Raw genomic sequence first — 17,801 nt, forward strand, 5'->3', positions numbered from 1 at the left:
GGGCAAGAAATTAGGCAAGACTTAATATAATCAAGTTTAAAAAAAAAAGGTTAACCTGTAAAAAAATATTGACTATGATCATTGTTTGATTTTATCCACTGAAAAAGAAATAACTATCAAATGGTATCAAAACCCTGTTTTTCTACAAAGCAATGCTATGAAAATAATATACAATTCTTTTTTTAAAAATTTCATGTTGACAGCATTTTAGCGAAGACCTTGAGGATTCTTCATGCTCATCAGCTCAAAGAAAAATTAATACACAGTTTTACAAATTTATTGTATTTCCTGGCAAATGGATAAAAATCTGGTACGATCGACTCACCTTGCTGGCATTGCTGGACAGGTAAGTTTCATACTGAGACGTAGCATTCACTGAAGGTTGAGCTTGTACTGTTAATTCATAAAATGTTAGCATGTTTCTTATGTTATTTTTATTTTTAAATCTCTTAATGGGCTTTAATCAGTACAAATTTCAGATTTGTAAATGTGTGTGTTTAATACATGTGCTTAATATCAAAGTGAAAACTAATAGCTGTCCTCCTTCAAATGATACATAAAGTGTGGCAATAGCCTTTTCTTATATTTGGACCTTCCCTACTTGTAAGTAAAACCAAGGATGTGTTTGAATCTTAAGGCAAATGGAAGATCTAAGTGAGGGTCCTAAACAGTGGTGGGTTCCTACCAGTTCGCACCAGTTCAGCCAAACTGGTAGTGGTTTGGCGACATGGGTCGCTGGAACCTGCCAGGCCCCCGAATCGGTTCTCTGGGTGGCGCCATGGGTGCTGCCACCTTGGTTTTTGCTTCTGCCCATGCTCAGAACAATTTTTATTACACTGCGCATGCGTGAAACACACAAGTGTGCACGTACACTTGTGCGCCCACGAGCAAACCGGCAGTAGTGCCTGCCAGAACATACCCCTGGTAAACTCCAGCAATCTTGGAGTCTCCTCCAATAGATGCTTTTCTCTTCAAAATGAAGCTGAAAGAATAGGAAAGGAGAAGAAAATGTCTGCCATGTTTTTCAACCTCAGCAACTTAAAGATGGATGGACTTCTACTCCCAGAATTCCCTAGCCAGCATAATACAAATGTAGAGTTGGTTGAGAAATTCTGGGAGTTGAAGTCCACCCATCTGCCAGGCTGAGAAACACTGGCTTAAGGAAAGAAGTTGACTGATCAGATTAAACAAAAATATCTGCTTCTGCCTTATATTGTTGAAAGCTTGACGTAGTCAGAGCTCTAGTTACCCTTTATGTGATCTATAATCCAACCTTTAAAGAGTCTTCTTGCCTGAAAGAATTCACATTGATATGAAGATGCAGGTTTGTGAATCTTAAAACATGGTCCATATATTTCTATATTTTCTAAGCAGCCATGGAAATAGAAAGGTGGATCTGTTAAATTACATGTTGGATACAGAGGTGGGTTGCCAATTTTTTTACTACCGGTTTGGGTGTGCTTCCCCACGCACGCAACACTTCTGCGCATGCCTCCCGCTGCCACTACTACCGGTTCACCTGATCCTGGCCGAACAAGCAGCAACCCACCTCTGGTTGGATATTAAATGATGCATTTTAGTGGCCTGCTCATTTGCATTCTATCTGTAATCTTAGGAACAAATTCAGAAATGTTCCTACCAGTTCACACTGGTTTGGTGGAACCGAACGGCATGTCGGCCACGCCCCCGAACTGGTTCCTTGGTCACCGCAACATCTTTTTTTGACCTTTTAAATGTTCTGCGCATGCACAGACCTATTTATAGGCAACTGAGCACAAGTGAAACGAGCGTGCACATGCAAAATTACATGCACACAGAACCAGCGGTAATGCCGGTAGAAACCCACTCCTGAACGAATTCCTGATAGCTCTCTAACATTAGGAGAGACATGAGTGTAAGGGTATTTTCGATGGCTACATATACATTAGGGCTTTTGATCCCTGAAGAGCAATTACCAACAAACCCCATTTCTTGCTTTGCTGGTTATTAATCTCTTTTTAATCCAGGTTTTATTTATTTATTGTATTGATTTACAAACATTTGTATGCCACCAATTGTCAAGAGTCTAGACACTAGATAGATAGATAGATAGATAGATAGATAGATAGATAGATAGATAGATAGATAGACAGACAGACAGACAGACAGACAGACAGACAGACAGACAGACAGACAGACAGACAGACAGACAGACAGACAGACAGACAGACAGACAGACAAGGTGGATGGATGTTAGATACAATTTTGGTTTTCACTGTTGACCCCTTTGTATTGCTTTATATCATTTTTGCTAAATTGCACTTTTTAAACATTTAAGTTTACTTACTGGTTTTGTAACAGAAAAATTGTCAGTAAGCCCATTTATTAAGTAATCTGTTTCAGAGATACATTTTTTAATCTCTGCAAAGAAAATAAGCTATTTATTTTTCTTGTGTAAAGATATTTTTCTTACCAGTAAGACTGTACAGAGAATGCCATGCACACCAGCTAAAGTTGACCCCAAGAGACCATCATAGGGACATCTTGAAAGAATGAAGTACATTTATGACAAATTGATCCTGCTTCAATTTATAATTCTATATAGAAATGGTACATTTATTATTATATTCTGCTTTTGAAAATATATCAATGTGTTATTTTTACAGGACAGAAAATGTCAAGGAGAATGTTTTGGCAGTTCTTCTAGTAATCCTTGTTTCTTTTCTTGGCTTTGTAATCATGAACCAAGGTTTTTGTAAAGACATTTGGGTGCTCCTGTTCTGTCTTATCATGGCAAGCTGTCAATACTCTCTTCTAAAGGTAATACCCCTCACATTCTAGGCATAAATTGTTTCAACTTCTACACTCAAAACGATGTTATAGGGCTTGCACACCAGAACAACTAGACACAAGGACAGTTCCCCCCCCGCATGCCATCACTCTGCTAAATAACTAATTCTCACAACACTGTCAAACTATTTACTAAGACTGTATTACTATTCTTCTTCTCATCCTTCCTATTACCGATTTCTTTTTCTACTTGTGACTATAATCTTGTTGCTTGTATCTTTACTATTTATATTATTTTATTTAGTTTCCTAGTATGATTTATGTTGATTGCTTATTTAGTATCTTATGACTCTCCCTAAGTGTTGCATCCTATGATTCATGATGAATGTATTTATGATGACTGTGATCATGATTTATCATATCTTTTATATACACAGAGCTTATGCACCAAAGAAAAATTTCTTGTATGTCCAATCATACTTGGCCAATAAAGAATTCAATTCAATTCTAGTCTAGTCTAGTCTATTTATATTGTCTAAATGTATTTTTTATTATGTATTTTATTTTTTGGGTTTTACTGTCAACTACCTAGAGATGTATTAGCACAGGAAGCTGTACATAGAGAGACAGAAAGACAGTCAGATGGATAGATGAGAAATCCATTATTTCTATTTGGGATTTTGTGATAACAAATCCAATAGCTAACATAATGAATCTTGTTTTGTCTTCAGAGTGTTCAGCCTGACCCTGCCTCACCTATACATGTAAGTTTAACAGTTACCAGATATATCCTTTTATTTTTGTGCTCCCTCTTGGTCAGTTGGTGTAGTGAATTGTTGAAAGGTGAAATCAATCCATCTTTCCAGGATTTTATTCATTTTTCCATCTTGAAACCTAACACTTTATTATTAAAAATTAATCTGCTCAAACACCTTGCTGCCACGAAGTAAGCAGCAGAGCCATGCATAGCATTTTAATGAATGCTCTCCTTGCACAGGCTGTTGTTGTGAGTGAAACAACGAGGCAGCTGGTCTTTGGCATAATGGCTTCAGTTACTTTCTCAGATTATTACCACATACAGTACATCACACATTACCACACACTCTTTTGCTGCCCGTTACGCAGGCTTCTAGAAATGTAAAAAGTCTTTGCTGCACTGTTAATGTACTGAGGTAAAAATAATTGTGTGATATTAGTGGCCTTTAACTTAAATATTTATTCTGTAAGTTAGTTGATTTTTCTGATGTATACATATATACATGGCTTATAAAATTATATAAATTTACGCAACATAATCTAAAATGTGTACCAATGTATATAAACTTTATATGTCATTGCACACCAAAACAACTAGACACAATGACAATTCCCCCCCCCATGTCATCATTCTGCTAAACAACTAACTTCCACAACAATGTCTTATGCCCTAGCCTAGGCTATCAAACCATTCAGTAGGGCTGTATTACTATTATCCTTCTCTTCTTTCTTTTTATCTATTTAGCATCTTATGACTATCACTTTATTGTTTGAATCTTATGATTTATGTTGATTGCTTTTATTTAGTATTTTATGACTATCACTGAGTGTTGTATCTTATGATTTATGATGATTGTATTTTGTGATTATGATCATGATGTATCATTTGTTGCTTGCATGTACACTGAGAGCTTATGCACCGGAGACAAATTCCTTGTGTGTCTAATCACACTTGGCCAATAAAGAATTCTATTCTTTTATATATACATGTACGTAATCATAAAACAATTACCAGACCAATCAATTTTATATTTAATACAGAAATTGTTTCAGGACTGTAGATTTAAATATTACCTACATTTTCATTACTTTTCCCCATCTCATCTTTTAGACATTAATGATACAATGATCTTTTCATTGGTCATGTTTCTTATAGTGCCACAATCTCATTCTCCTGAAATACAGCGATACTAGAATACATCTATCTGAATCCTCAGTTTTAAAATATAATATTTTGTGATTATTAAAGTATACATTTGTTTTATATTGAGTCAGACTGCAGAGTGCTGGAGGACTCAATCTACATATGCCTGTCTATTAAATCATGTCTTTTCTCATCCTTTACCTAAAACATAATGCAGTATTGCATTAATTAGCAATACTGCAAAATTTGAATCCACAGGAAGATACAAGTTTAGGCTTCAGTAGTATTCAGGTTGCATAGTCCCAATAGTTATGATATAATTTATGCCATGGTATGAATGCTGCTGTTTTATTTTTTATGCAAATATATTTGCATTGTTCTTCTGTTACTGATTATATTGCTCTATGATTTATTATTTACATCTTGCATTTCAGCTCACAGTAAGTTCTTAGGCTAGTTTGCTTCAACAAAAGCACAATACTTATAAAATTGGATCAGTTCCATAATGAACAGTGGCAGACTATAAGCAGAAATAGATTTCAGTTGGAGATATATTGAGAGCTATAATTTCCCAGGGCAGGAATATTGAAAATGTCAAAACCCAATTACCATCTAGCTCACAGAACACAAGAATTTTAAAGCAGAATTTCTGTTAAACTATGAAAAAGACACTGAGTTTAAGTCTCAAAGGCTTTAGTATATGGGCAGTACTCTTAATTTTAGAAGGCAATAAATGATTTAAAATAATTCCAGTCCTTGGGTAAAATTAAGTTCTTGTGTTAGGCATGCCATGCCATGCCAAATTTCAGCCAGGTTTGAACTAGCTAAGGAGAGATCTTGGTTACCAAGATCCTCCTTCCCCAAATATTTTATAGGAGAAAATGGGTTTTGAAATCTGAATAGATTGGACTATTATGCCCTATTTGAAAGGTTGCTCTCTAAAATTTAATTTGTACTTCACTCTACTTCTTCATTTCTAGGCTAAAGTTCTTCTTCATTTCTAGACTAAAGTTTGGCAAAGGCATTTAATACTTTGTAGATAGTTAACATCAGTCTTGCCTTGGATTTGTGGGAAAAGGTTAAAAGCATCAGAATCAGAGGTGGATTGCTCCCGGTTTGGCCTGCATTGAGCGAACCAGTAATAGTGGCGGCAGGAAGCTCCACCCACCCATGCGGACGCTTCTGCCCATGCGCAGAAGTGTTGCACACGAGCGAGCACGCAAGCATGCCCGAACCGGTAGTAAACAAAATTGACAACCCATCACTGATCAGAATGGTTAGTGGTAGGTCAATTTACATCTACAGTACATATGTAATCTATTTTCTTTTACATCTTTATTAAAGTAGGCATGACAGATGTTTTACTGAATTTCATATTTCACATAATTTCATCAGAACTAGCAGTGTGAAGGTTAAAGCTGTTATGTAAACATCTAACATTCTCAGAGGTTCACAGCTGCTGAGCATCATGCCAAAAATCCATTAAAATAGGACAGGAAAAATAAGCCTAAATTTTAAACCCCTAGTGGGGTATAAAAGGTATTTAAATCTTCTCACTGGTAGCAGGCAATGAACTGTGGTGTATGATTTCATTCTTGTCAATAGTAAAACATTCTAATCTAGCCAAAACATATTGGTGAATCTTCTGTTGAGCTGAATTGGGGAGCTAATTAAGCCATGCAGAGTTAACAGACCTATAATTCACAATTGAATCCTGGTCAGGGGATTTTGACAAGGGTAACCTGACACTAATGCAAGGAAACACAATTGAAAGGAAATGATTTTACTCATTTTTATGGCCTTAAGCATTAAAGTCTAGTTAGAAAGGCTTTCAGATAATAGAAGAACTGTATTTAATTTGTTTTGTTTGTCTTTATCATGTGAGAGCCATACAATTTTAAATACAGGCAGATCTCCTGAATTTTGGAAAACAGAGCAACTATTTCATAATACAAATAGATTTCATAGTGTCAGACATCAGAGACTCCCGGGAGAAAATTCACACCATAGTAGTTTTTCCTTATTGGCCTTTTAACTTTCCGGTAATTAGGCCATTTCCAACACTTCCCTCAAGCAGCCAACATTTTCTGACATTGCTAGGCTATTTAAAAAGAGCTGCTAATAATAATGTCACAAGAATCTCCAGAGTTTGGGGAAGTGCAGATGCATTGAGATAATTTTATTTTCTATCACTACATATGTGATTCTTAGCAGTTAAGATTTGGTTATCTAGCAGACCTTGGGCCAAGGGGTTTTATGAACCCACGAATAAATGATGATTATTTTAATGTTTATATTTCTTGGATGGTTGCTTGCTATTTGATTTTTCTACTTCTGTACAGTGTCTTGAATTACTTGGTGATTAAACAACCTTACAAATCCAATAAGATTAAAACTTAATGGTGAATTCTGATCAGAGTGTAGGTTCAGTGTTCTACTGTAACCTGCATTGTATAGATGGTTATCAAAATCTTGATGTAGAGGCTTATTTGGATTTTAAAATGAAATCAATTTCTAACATTTATTTGTGGGATATGTGATGTGTATGTAAGCACTCAAACTTCTTGAGTTTGTGCAGCGTTAATCATGAATTGAAAATTTTATGTTGATATTAAATATTTTTTCTGTTAACTTGCTTTTCCAGGGCCACAACCAGGTGATAATATACAGCCGGCCTATATATTTTAGCATATTGTGTGGCCTTATTCTATTACTAGATGCAGGATCTAAAACCAGAAATCCCTTCATCTATACGGTTTATGACCTGAAGATCTCACCTGAATCATTTCAGGTGATCAGGGACCATGTAATAGGTGAGTTGCAAAAATACAAAGAGTTCTCCAAATATTCTTATTTTGTTAAGTACCCATTTGTGTCTTTCAACCTGCAAATATAGAAGCGGGGGAGAGAAAATAAGAAAAAATGTAATAATAGGCTTACCAGCCCATCAAAGTAATGATTTCTTAGTGGATGATTATGATTTTTCTGGAGTAGCTATCTGAAAACTGTTATTTAAGATAATTAACAGTCATTTCTGCATCACAAAATTTTCTGACACCAGTATCCAAGGGTAAACCCACAAATTACAGGATATAAAAAGTAATCTTGTTGCCAGGCTAGGAGGTGTATTTGGCAAAACTTTTTACGTTTCTGTATCACTTTGGAAGGTAGATCTGAACAGAGCACAAATCTCTTTACCCCATATGCCAAGTCTGTTGCAATTCTATCTGCTTGTAATATTTTATCTCAATCAAATCAAGGGCATCAAGATTAAGAGATTGTGAGGTTCTCTGTCTAGAAGCTGGGCAATAAACTGCCACAGTCAATTAAGTTATTTGAAACAAAAGCATTGTGTAATAGCTGCTATTAAAGCTCCTTTATGCTCTAGAGAAATGAGTTCAAGCAGAAGCAGAATTTTTTGTGGCTTTCCTGACCTTTAATAGTTTATGATGATGATTATTTTTTGGCGAGTCACCAATTCTTCATTTGCTGTTCTGTCTCAAGCAGTTAAAATTTCTTACCTGCTTCAAGGTTAGATTCCTGTCCTTTTAATTTCTTAATTCTCCATTTTTATCAACTGCTTCAGCTTCTTCTGAAAGACACTGATTTATTGCTTGTAGCATGACAAGGATCCCAAAATAGCTAATACATCAAATAGTAAGATCAGATTGAATTTCTGGGGTAAGAATAGTGATTGGTGTATTGCCATGCATGAATGGGAGTTTCAGCCACAGTCCCTACCTGGAAAGGACTGATGGAGGATCAGTTTTCATTTGAAGCTGAGAGACGGGAAGAAAAAGCTGTCCAAGGAAAGGGGGAGGAAAAAGAAGATGCTCCCTCCATTATGAAGGATTGTTATTTTTTTTAAAAAAATACAAGAAGCAGCAAGGAACATGATTATATTTTCTGTGTACAAGCTGTCTTTCTGCTGTTGATGAACAAAACTAGGGTAGATGGATATTCATTCCGACGAAAAATATTTCATGAGATCTTGAGTCAATAAATATGAATTTCTGTCCAATATTGAAGATCTTACTTTTCTTTTATCTGAGCCCAATCTCCCTGTCCTTTCTCTTCAGAATCTCATTCTGAGTGGAATGTGGTGATATCGCTGTTGTGGCTCACCAGCAGCCAGCAGAGCTGGCAGCAGATTCACAGAGTGAGGAGGTTGGGGAGGAACATGAGTCTGAAGAAGGGCTGATGAGGGCTCTACATCGGAGGCAGAGATGGTGCTCTCTGACAGTTATCAGCTGCCTTCAGAGTCATACATCAGTGAGGCAGATGAACAGCTGGAGCCTGTTCCCAGTGTGCGCATGTGCAGAGTTGCCAGACGAAGGGAACAGTTAAGGAGCAAGGGCCGACTTTGGAGTAAAGCCACAGGTGGATGATAAATGGCTCCTTCCATAGAGAATAAAAAAGGAGTGAAGGGGAATGGAGTTTGCAGGAGACAATTAGTTTGCTTAATTGGTTCATGACTCTCAGAGTCTGGCAGCTCTCCAAGGTCTGTGACTGTATATTCACCCTTGAAAGACTGCTGGATGTGAATATAAGCAATTAACAGTTACTTAATAAAAAGGTTTTTTTGTCAGGACAAGGAGTCTGCGTCATGGTTTGGGAAAGTCTAGGTCAGAACAATCGCCATTGAAAAATGAAGCAGAAAGGGTATCACTTATTTATGTTAATTTTCTCTCCCTACATAGAGTAGGAAGGAGAGGAGTGTAATAACAACCACTGATAAAAAGTTTCTATAATCTCTTTTTTCTTCCTTTCTCTCCCTCCCTATCTCTACCCCTTCTTTTTCCATGTCTAATTTCAGGATTTTTATACTGCTTTCCTGTGATTTCTCTTCTTGGTCTTTTCCCACAAATCAACACATTCTGTATATATATCCTTGAACAGATAGATATACTGGTATTTGGTGGTTCTGGTAAGTACTATATATGGTTATACAGTTATATCATGGGTATATGTAATACCCAGAATTAGGTTGAATTTAGATGAGAGTTTTTATAGTTGCGATTCCTTTTCACTTCAGACTGAATCTGCCTCTGCTAAATTTTCTCTTATTCAAAGCATGTCAATGGCCTTATCTTTCACATTGGTTCACTTTAGGTGATAGCCTGCTACTTGGGAAAAATGATTTGGAGTGCAGTAAACAGTTCTGTAGCAATACTATTGGAGCCATGCTTCTTTTAGAAATTGATCATTTGCAATGTCTCTAGTAGTTCATCCTTATTAAATGTATACAGTAACCCCTCCCCTTTTTTTTATTCTAGCATCAGTGAGTTTTGGAGCATGATTATGGTTATCTCAGCCCAGGACTTTTTCCTGTCTTAGGATGTTGCATGACCCAAGGGTTGTGTTTTGGCAGCCTCATTGACCCTGCAGTGTACCTCATGTATACGTGAGGCTCTATTGTTCTTCCAAAATGTACATTAACTTTTCAAAACATATACACAGAACTAGAATTTAAAATAAGGAAAACTGCATTGCCCAGCAACAATGGGGCTGGCAGCTAGACTGCTTTCTAATGATAGAAAATATAAGGTAGGTTAGTGGTCATTGATGGCCTTAAGCTCCTTGGAACATAAAGAAGTACGGCAATTGGGCAACTGAGATATGGGGGCTAACTTCCAGTAGCACAGTGGTATCACATCTGCAAATGCCATCCCTTTGTATTTGCGTTGCAATGTCATATTCAAGCATTCAAGGATGGCGCTTACATTGTGATGCGTATTTCAATACTCCATCCCTTTCCAATCTCCTGCAAAAGCCTACCATGATGCCATTTGTTGCTAGATTTTCCTACACATTGTATCAGTGGTGAATAGGAAACTGGATTTCCCCCCACTATTAGGTGGTGATCATTGCAATGACGGCCTGTAATAACTGCAGATGTTGTGATGCTGACCCCCACGAATAGTGAGAGGCCTTTGCAAAATATTTGAGGCCACCTTTATGGCATTTGGTGGGAATTTAAACTTTCCAAAATACATGAGGCAAGTTCAAAATGTAATTTCAAATCAAGAACATCTGCAATTTAGGCCAAATGTTCTGCTTTAGTATGGTATTTTATTTTCCCAAGATTCTTGCATTCAGCAGTCAATTACATTGAGTAGGTGGATACGCTTACTGCTTGCTGATTTTTCTGTAGCACGTGGCAGCTGTCAAGCTAGGGATCCTTGAAGTTAACCAGTTCCTCTGGTACTATGTATTATTTTACTGCGTCTCAACACAAGTGTAGCATTTGTGGTTTTGCTTAACTTGTGTTTTGAGGATAGTGTTCTTGTCTTTCTGGGTCCAGTAATTTGTCTGATTGAATGACCTAATTTATTTTAACACATCCAGGCAAAAAGGCCTTTCTGATAATGGGCAGGGGACTTTTACCATTTTGATTTATCTTATAGTAGTTATATCCAGATGCAAAGATGTAAATTTTGGTTTCTGTGTTTCAGCTGTTGCTGGAATGTACTCTTCACTCTACAGTATTTCTCGAAGCTTTATTGCTGTAATTGTCCTGTACACATTCTGCTTCAATGCAGTTAAGGTAAGGAGGAGTGATTCTAATAGCAAAGTAGGCTACAATTGCTTGTGATTATGGTATGTTTTCTTCTTTTCCCCCATATCTGTATATGTATGAATATAAATTTAATTTGCATTATTTTTCCATCCTCATAAGGGGAGGTCTGTCCTGGAGAGTGGGGGGGATGTGCATAGCAGGGTTTGTTATGAATATAATTTTAGCTGCAAAAAAGAACTATATATTTTTGTTTGCCATATGATGATGAATGGATGGATGGATGGTATATCCAACTACATAAGACTTTAGGTGGAGTACATATTAATACTGTAATGATAAAAACAAGAAAAGAAGTATGTAAACCCAAATAAAGCAATCCTTCAGACTGATAAAATTTTATAAGAGGTATAATCCAAAGCTTGGGAGGAAAAGCCAAGTTTTCAAATATTCCTTATTTTATTTGGCAACCAAGTTTGTGTAGCTGCCCATGTCACCAAAATTTACTCTGGGTGATGCACAACCTTGGATAAAACCCACAAATATTAAAATGGCATATATAAAAATGTAAAACTCTACCTCAAGTAGTAGATAGTATTTTAAAATATATATACAAGGCCCAAGCGAAGAGAGGATAAAAATGGCCGCCTCAACAATGGAGCCATCTGATTATATCTCTGGTTCCCTGGGCACCTCAGTCTTGATGACATAGCCAGGTCTTGACGGCCTTTCAGAATGTCAAAAGTGACTGAGATAATATAATTGGATGGGGGGCAGGGGGAGAATGTTCCATAAGGTGGGCACCACAGTGGAGAAGACACATATTCTGGGATCCACCTAGCTGATGGTCTCCACAGAATGCCTTCTCTGCTCAATCTAATGTGGGGAGGCTGAAATAAATATTATCATCATCCTAAACATCATCAGTGTGGGAGCCCTACAGGTTGCCCCTTCTGCTGTCTATAAGCTAGGCTTTGGTTTCTTCTTAAATGAGGGGAAAGGAAAATGGAATGAGGGAAAAGCTGGGATTTTTTTAATGGGATTACTGATGGGAGAATGTGAATTTAATGGAAACTCATTTATATCGTTGGTGTTCTCTGTGGGTTAATTGAACGTTCAAAGTCTCTTTGGTAAATAGTATTAAGGGCAATCCTTTTAAACATGTCCTGTCATTTGCACATCTTTCTGCAGGCTAATAAGCTAAATTACAGCAGGCAGGTGGTTTTGCAGATAAGCAATCTTGCCCACAGCCTGGGCTTCCTGGAGCTTTGAAATATGCTTATAATGCTGCTACCCTGAAGTTAGAAATGCGGTAAAAGATTTACAAGATATTTGCTGCAAATTACATATATCAACTGTAGACCTTCCATTTACGCAGGAAAATTACATGTAATTTGAATTTTTATTGCTTTTTCATTTTTGAAGGTATCTGTAAGCAGAATAATTATTTGTTCCAAAATGGTGCTATGTGTTTCATATCCTGACCCCAGTGTACTCTAATGTTGGCATTTACATACTTCTTTATATAAGACGTCTGCCTGATTTTTTTAAAGCATGACTTTAAATGTTGAATGGATAAATGGTTGTAATTCAGGATTGACTTGCTATTAACTGATTAATTGCCAGACTTGGAAGCCATCTTTTACATTTAGGCCTGCCACATTTTCTACTGTGGGAAAATGGGAGGGGGGATTATATGGAATATGGGTGATATATAGCCAAAATAACATTGTTTCTCAGAAAGTCAAGGTCATCTTGCCCTGCAGCTGCGATTAGGTGACTGGGAGGCATCTCCAATTTTGGATGGTGCTTCATAGGATCATGTGATGGACATGTGGGTGCTGGGTAGGGACTTGAACTTTCTTTTGGATGGGGAAAACTTGGAAACTTTCAGACTTGGGTTTTCCCAGATGTGCCAATATGGACATCTCTAATAAATGGAACTTTGAGGAAACTTAAGTCTTGGAGTCTTAGTTCGTTGGGAGTGTTGCTTGGAACCCTGACATCTGAAGCTGTCTGTATCCCTTTCGGACACAAGAAAGAACACAAATGTGTTTTCTTTCCAGAGATGTATTCACATTCGAGATCAATGTTTTTGAACCATGGCCACTTTAATATCTATGGATTTCAATTCCCAGAGTTCTTCAGCCAGCAAGCTTGCTATGGAATTCTGGAAGTTGAAGTCCACTGGTCTTAAAGTTGCTAAGGTTGAGAAACACTAATCTAGACCAATATAGTGGGTTAGTATGTGAACTCAACTCTTATGGTTTGTAAATCATGGTTTATGAATTCATGTGATGGGCAAACTTAGCTGCTATGGGATCTTCAGGGACAGGGAGTGGAATGCCTGTGAAGTATGGTTACCTTCTACAAAATAGGAAAGCTAACATTTTACCAGTATTTGTTGTTTTTTGGGGCAGTGGAACTTTCATTTTTCTTCAACCATAAAAATCCTGCTTTTAATACTTATACACTAAAGTTCTATGTATTTTCTCCTCTGAAGTGACATTAAATTACTCTGCTGGATTTTAACAATTAAACTGTTGAATTTTGTTGAGTAGTTAGAGTGCTTCAAAATAAAAATGTTTTTTTAGAAGGTGAGAACATCCTGAGGCAGTACATTGTCTGTTCTTGCTAAAATCTAACGCAGGTGTCATCGAAAAATGAATATGTCAAAAAAGTATAACTTAGGAAGATAGAATGATAACATTTCCAATTCAAAATAGCGTCTACCTCTCTCTCCATGAAATGTAAAATCAAATAGTTTTAAAGGTGGCCAAGTAAACAAGCTGAAATGCTGCCCAGGAATATGTTGTGTTTTTAAATCAGAGATAAGAAGTTTGGAGAGAACCTATTTTTATATTGCTCATTAGTTGACTAATGAGATATTAATTAATGCTCAACTTTCTGAAATAATAGGTGCTGAAAGAAGAAATTGGGGTTTTTTAATATTTTTCCCATCACTTTCTATACAGTTATTTTGTTCTAGAACAAGAATATGTTCCTTGCAAATTCAGACTTAAATTCAACCTATGAATTTTTATTTTGCACTTTCAGATGTATTCATAACTATGTTTTTTTAAGAGCAAGGAAAAGTGCTTTTTCATTTAAAATTATATTTATGTAATTTAAAAATTAATGCTGTTTCAATTTATTTATTTATTTAAACATAGTTTATGTAATTTAAAAATATATGTAAGGAGAAAAATGGCCTCTCATGATTTTCCTTGCTTCTTTTACTTAATTGCCAACTTTAAGAGCATTGTGGCTTGCATAATTAGATACCATGTTTGAAATATCACCACTTCATTAGCCTGATGAAATGTAATATAGTTTATTTAATATTTTATGCAGCCATTTAATTATGGTGAATTCCAGCATGTTAACAATATTTAACTTATTGCTGTAGTAACTTGTAAACTTGTAAACAATGTAAAGACATCCTTATTCCTTCCATCTCTGTCTCCTCTTTATCTATAGGAACCATGGGATGCTCAACATATTCCCGCACTGTTCTCTGCCTTTTGTGGGCTTTTAGTGGCACTTTCTTATCATTTGAGCAGGCAGAGCAGTGATCCATCTGTCTTAGTGTAAGTTATCACCGATGCCTTTGTGTGGCTTGAACTATAGAACTATGTAATAAGGTAGTTTGATTTGTTATACAAATTTATTTGGTTGCCCATCTTAATCAAATGACTTGGAGCAGATAATAAACATAAAAAAGAACATACATATAAAAGAAAGATACATAGGACAGGAAACATACATATAAAAGAGAATATATTTTTAAATTTATTTGTATCCTGCCTTTGTTTATTTTTACAAATAACTGAATGTGGAGAACACATCTGACACACCTTTCTCCTCCTAATCCTAATATTTATGTATTCCTCCTCCTAATATTTATATATGTGTGTGGTGGCTTAATGACTAAGATGCTGAGCTTGTCGATCAGAAAAGTCGGCTGTTTGGCAGTTCGATTCCCTAGCACCGCATAACGGAGTGAGCTCCTGTTACTTGTCTCAGCTTCTGCCAACCTAGCAGTTCAAAAACATGTAAAAACACAAGTAGAAAAATAGGAACCACCTTTGGTAACAGTGTTCTGTGTGCCTTCGGCATTTAGTCATGCTGGCTACATGACCATGGAGATGTCTTCGGACAGTGCTGGCTCTCCGGCTTTGAAACAGAGATGAGCACCACCACTTTACATGTAGATGCATACCTATAAAAGAAACAGGAAAGGCCAATAAGGGTCAGGGCCCTGTCAAATGTCAGGGAGAAAGCCGTTCTATAGAAAAGCATACCTTCAAAGATGATATTCTTTCACAGAATGAATCTAAAGCAGGCCTATCCTATGACTATAATGAGATGGGCAGAAACTACAAGAGACTGGTGTTCTCTCAAGAATCCTGGCTCCATGCTATGCACAGCTTTATTGATGCTATCCAGGACCTTGAATTGCAGCCAGAAACCTACTGAAAGCCATTGCTTACTGTGGTCTGCATTGCTTATGAAGCAGTGATGTTATATGAATATCCCATTGTGCATCCATACTGTTAACGTTCTGGATCAGCTGAAGTTTCTGAATGTTCTTCGTGCGGCAAAGAAGTAGGTCCAGAAGAACAATACCCCATCCAAAAATTAATGATGAAGGCTTTCCAAATATGGGGTGGAGACCTATGAACCTACAGCCATTTGGAGTTACAAGGGCGGGATCAGAGCCTGTTCCTTCATTTCCAGATCCAAGAGATCTATTAAGTGGCTGGTACCCATTCCTGAGCTGGTAAATTGTTACTTAAATAAGCTAGGAGAAAAAAAATAACCGTCTACTATCTAGGATTGTTCTCTTTTCAGGAGATTGGTGTTCTAACTGATTTTCATTTGTTCTGTAAATTAGGTCTCTTATTCATTGTAAATATTTTCCGCACCTTGTAAAGCAGCATTTTGAAGAGCCACGAGTTGATCCACTTCCTGAGAAAATGAGAGAATCCGTGGTAGGCTTCCTTGTTTTTGGAGAAAAAATGTTTTATCAAAACCTTTGTCATGGTGTCATTTGAAATGTCAGAGATATTGTATGATGTTATATTAAAGTGCTTAAATCCCTTTATAGTAGAGCTGTAAACTGGTCCAGATGGATTCTTTGGCAGAAGAAGGACAATTTCAGGGGCATGTTGCATTTCTTCCTTTTTCTCAGCTTTACCTCTCCCCCCACCCCCAACCCTCAATCCAACTTATATAAAAAGTAACTGGAATTTTTTGCTGTTTTAAGATGCTTCCTATTTACTTTTTTTCTCTCAAAAGCTGTATACTATATTACCTTTGACTCAGAATTGACATCTAGCAACTGCATGAGTAAACCCTTGCAACTTTCTAGGCAGCATTTTCAGAAATGGTTGGCCATTGCCTTCTCCCTTGGCTTGAAAAGGACTGATAGCCTCAGAATCAGCCAGATGACTTTCATGGCCAAGGCAGGACTACAATTCAGATTTTGCTGTACCGGGTCCAGCCACTTAATCATTCCACTGAAGTGCCTGTCTTATTGCTTAACAGCCTGAATTAATAATAATAAATTCAACTGCAACACAAAAAATGCCTATGAAGGCACCCCAGTGTAAGCTTAGGCATGTTTAAAGGGAAAAGTTTTCAGCATTTACCTGAATGCGGAGAGAGAAAGGATTAGAGATAGTTCTAGGAATTGTTGATTAGTACTATGCTTCTTGGCCTACAGCTTTGAAGCATCATTTTTGCTTTGAATTGAAAGTGTTATACAGTTCTAGCAAAGATAAATTAATTCTTTCCCTCTACGTTGCTTGCACTGAGTTGTTCTTCCAGAGATACCGGTGATTCATTAGGGAATTTTGGAGAACAGGTGTCAGACAGATAGTTTTATTTGTATTGAAGAGGGACAACAACTCACTTTCACCCCCCTCCCAGTCAAGAAAGCAGCTTTTAAGACATTTGCTATGTAGAAAGTTTAGGATCAATGGCCAAATGCATAATCACGTTGCTATTGTTCAAACTGTTTTGTTGAGAACTGTCTGCTCCTTAGTCACTAAGGAAAATAGGTGTCCACACCATGGAGCCCAATCCATGCTTATATAAAAAGTTCAGAATATAAGAAATTATGAACAGCACCTGTTTCCTTCCTTCCTTCCTTCCTTCCTTCCTTCCTTCCTTCCTTCCTTCCTTCCTTCCTTCCTTCCTTCCTTCCTTTCAGGGGTGGGTTCCTATACCGGTTGGCACAGGTTCACTCTGTGCATGCTTTGCTTGCGCACTGCTAACTTTGCTGTCGCGCCCCCCCCTCCCCATGCTCATTTGACTGAAAATTGTTCTGCGCTTATGCAGAAACATTCTGGCAATGGCAGAAGAGACCAGGGAACTAGTTTGGGGACTGCTGGTTCTGCGATCCAGGCCAAATCACCACTACCAGTTCGGCCAAACCGGGCTGAACTGGGAGCAACCCATCTCTGCTTTCTTCCCACCTGCAAAGAATTAACGCACGTCTATCTTGCCATCCTTCATTTCTGCCTTGCAACAACCCTAGGTCATAGCAATTATCTGGCCATTGGCAACATCTTGGTTGTGTCTGAAATGGAAATCAATTCTTCCGAGTCT

At 37.2% G+C, this 17,801-nt stretch overlaps 1 protein-coding gene across 2 annotated transcripts in view; it reads left to right on the forward strand.

The window, feature by feature from the left end:
• PCNX2 (pecanex 2) overlaps positions 1-17,801 on the forward strand; it is a 93,435-nt gene that overhangs the window by 15,016 nt on the left and 60,618 nt on the right. For both annotated transcript variants that reach the window (XM_087718087.1, XM_087718088.1), the window contains exons 10-17: positions 204-346; positions 2,646-2,799; positions 3,501-3,533; positions 7,314-7,482; positions 9,486-9,596; positions 11,125-11,216; positions 14,667-14,776; positions 16,084-16,180. In XM_087718087.1, coding sequence (XP_087574213.1) covers positions 204-346; positions 2,646-2,799; positions 3,501-3,533; positions 7,314-7,482; positions 9,486-9,596; positions 11,125-11,216; positions 14,667-14,776; positions 16,084-16,180 — 909 coding nt within the window. The remainder of the gene's footprint in view (positions 1-203; positions 347-2,645; positions 2,800-3,500; positions 3,534-7,313; positions 7,483-9,485; positions 9,597-11,124; positions 11,217-14,666; positions 14,777-16,083; positions 16,181-17,801) is intronic.

Source organism: Thamnophis sirtalis, unplaced genomic scaffold, assembly GCF_051295495.1.
Source record: "Thamnophis sirtalis isolate CommonGarterSnake01/CBP01778 unplaced genomic scaffold, rThaSir2_p1.2 scaffold_6, whole genome shotgun sequence".
In the NCBI taxonomy this organism is placed as follows: Eukaryota; Metazoa; Chordata; class Lepidosauria; order Squamata; family Natricidae; genus Thamnophis; species Thamnophis sirtalis.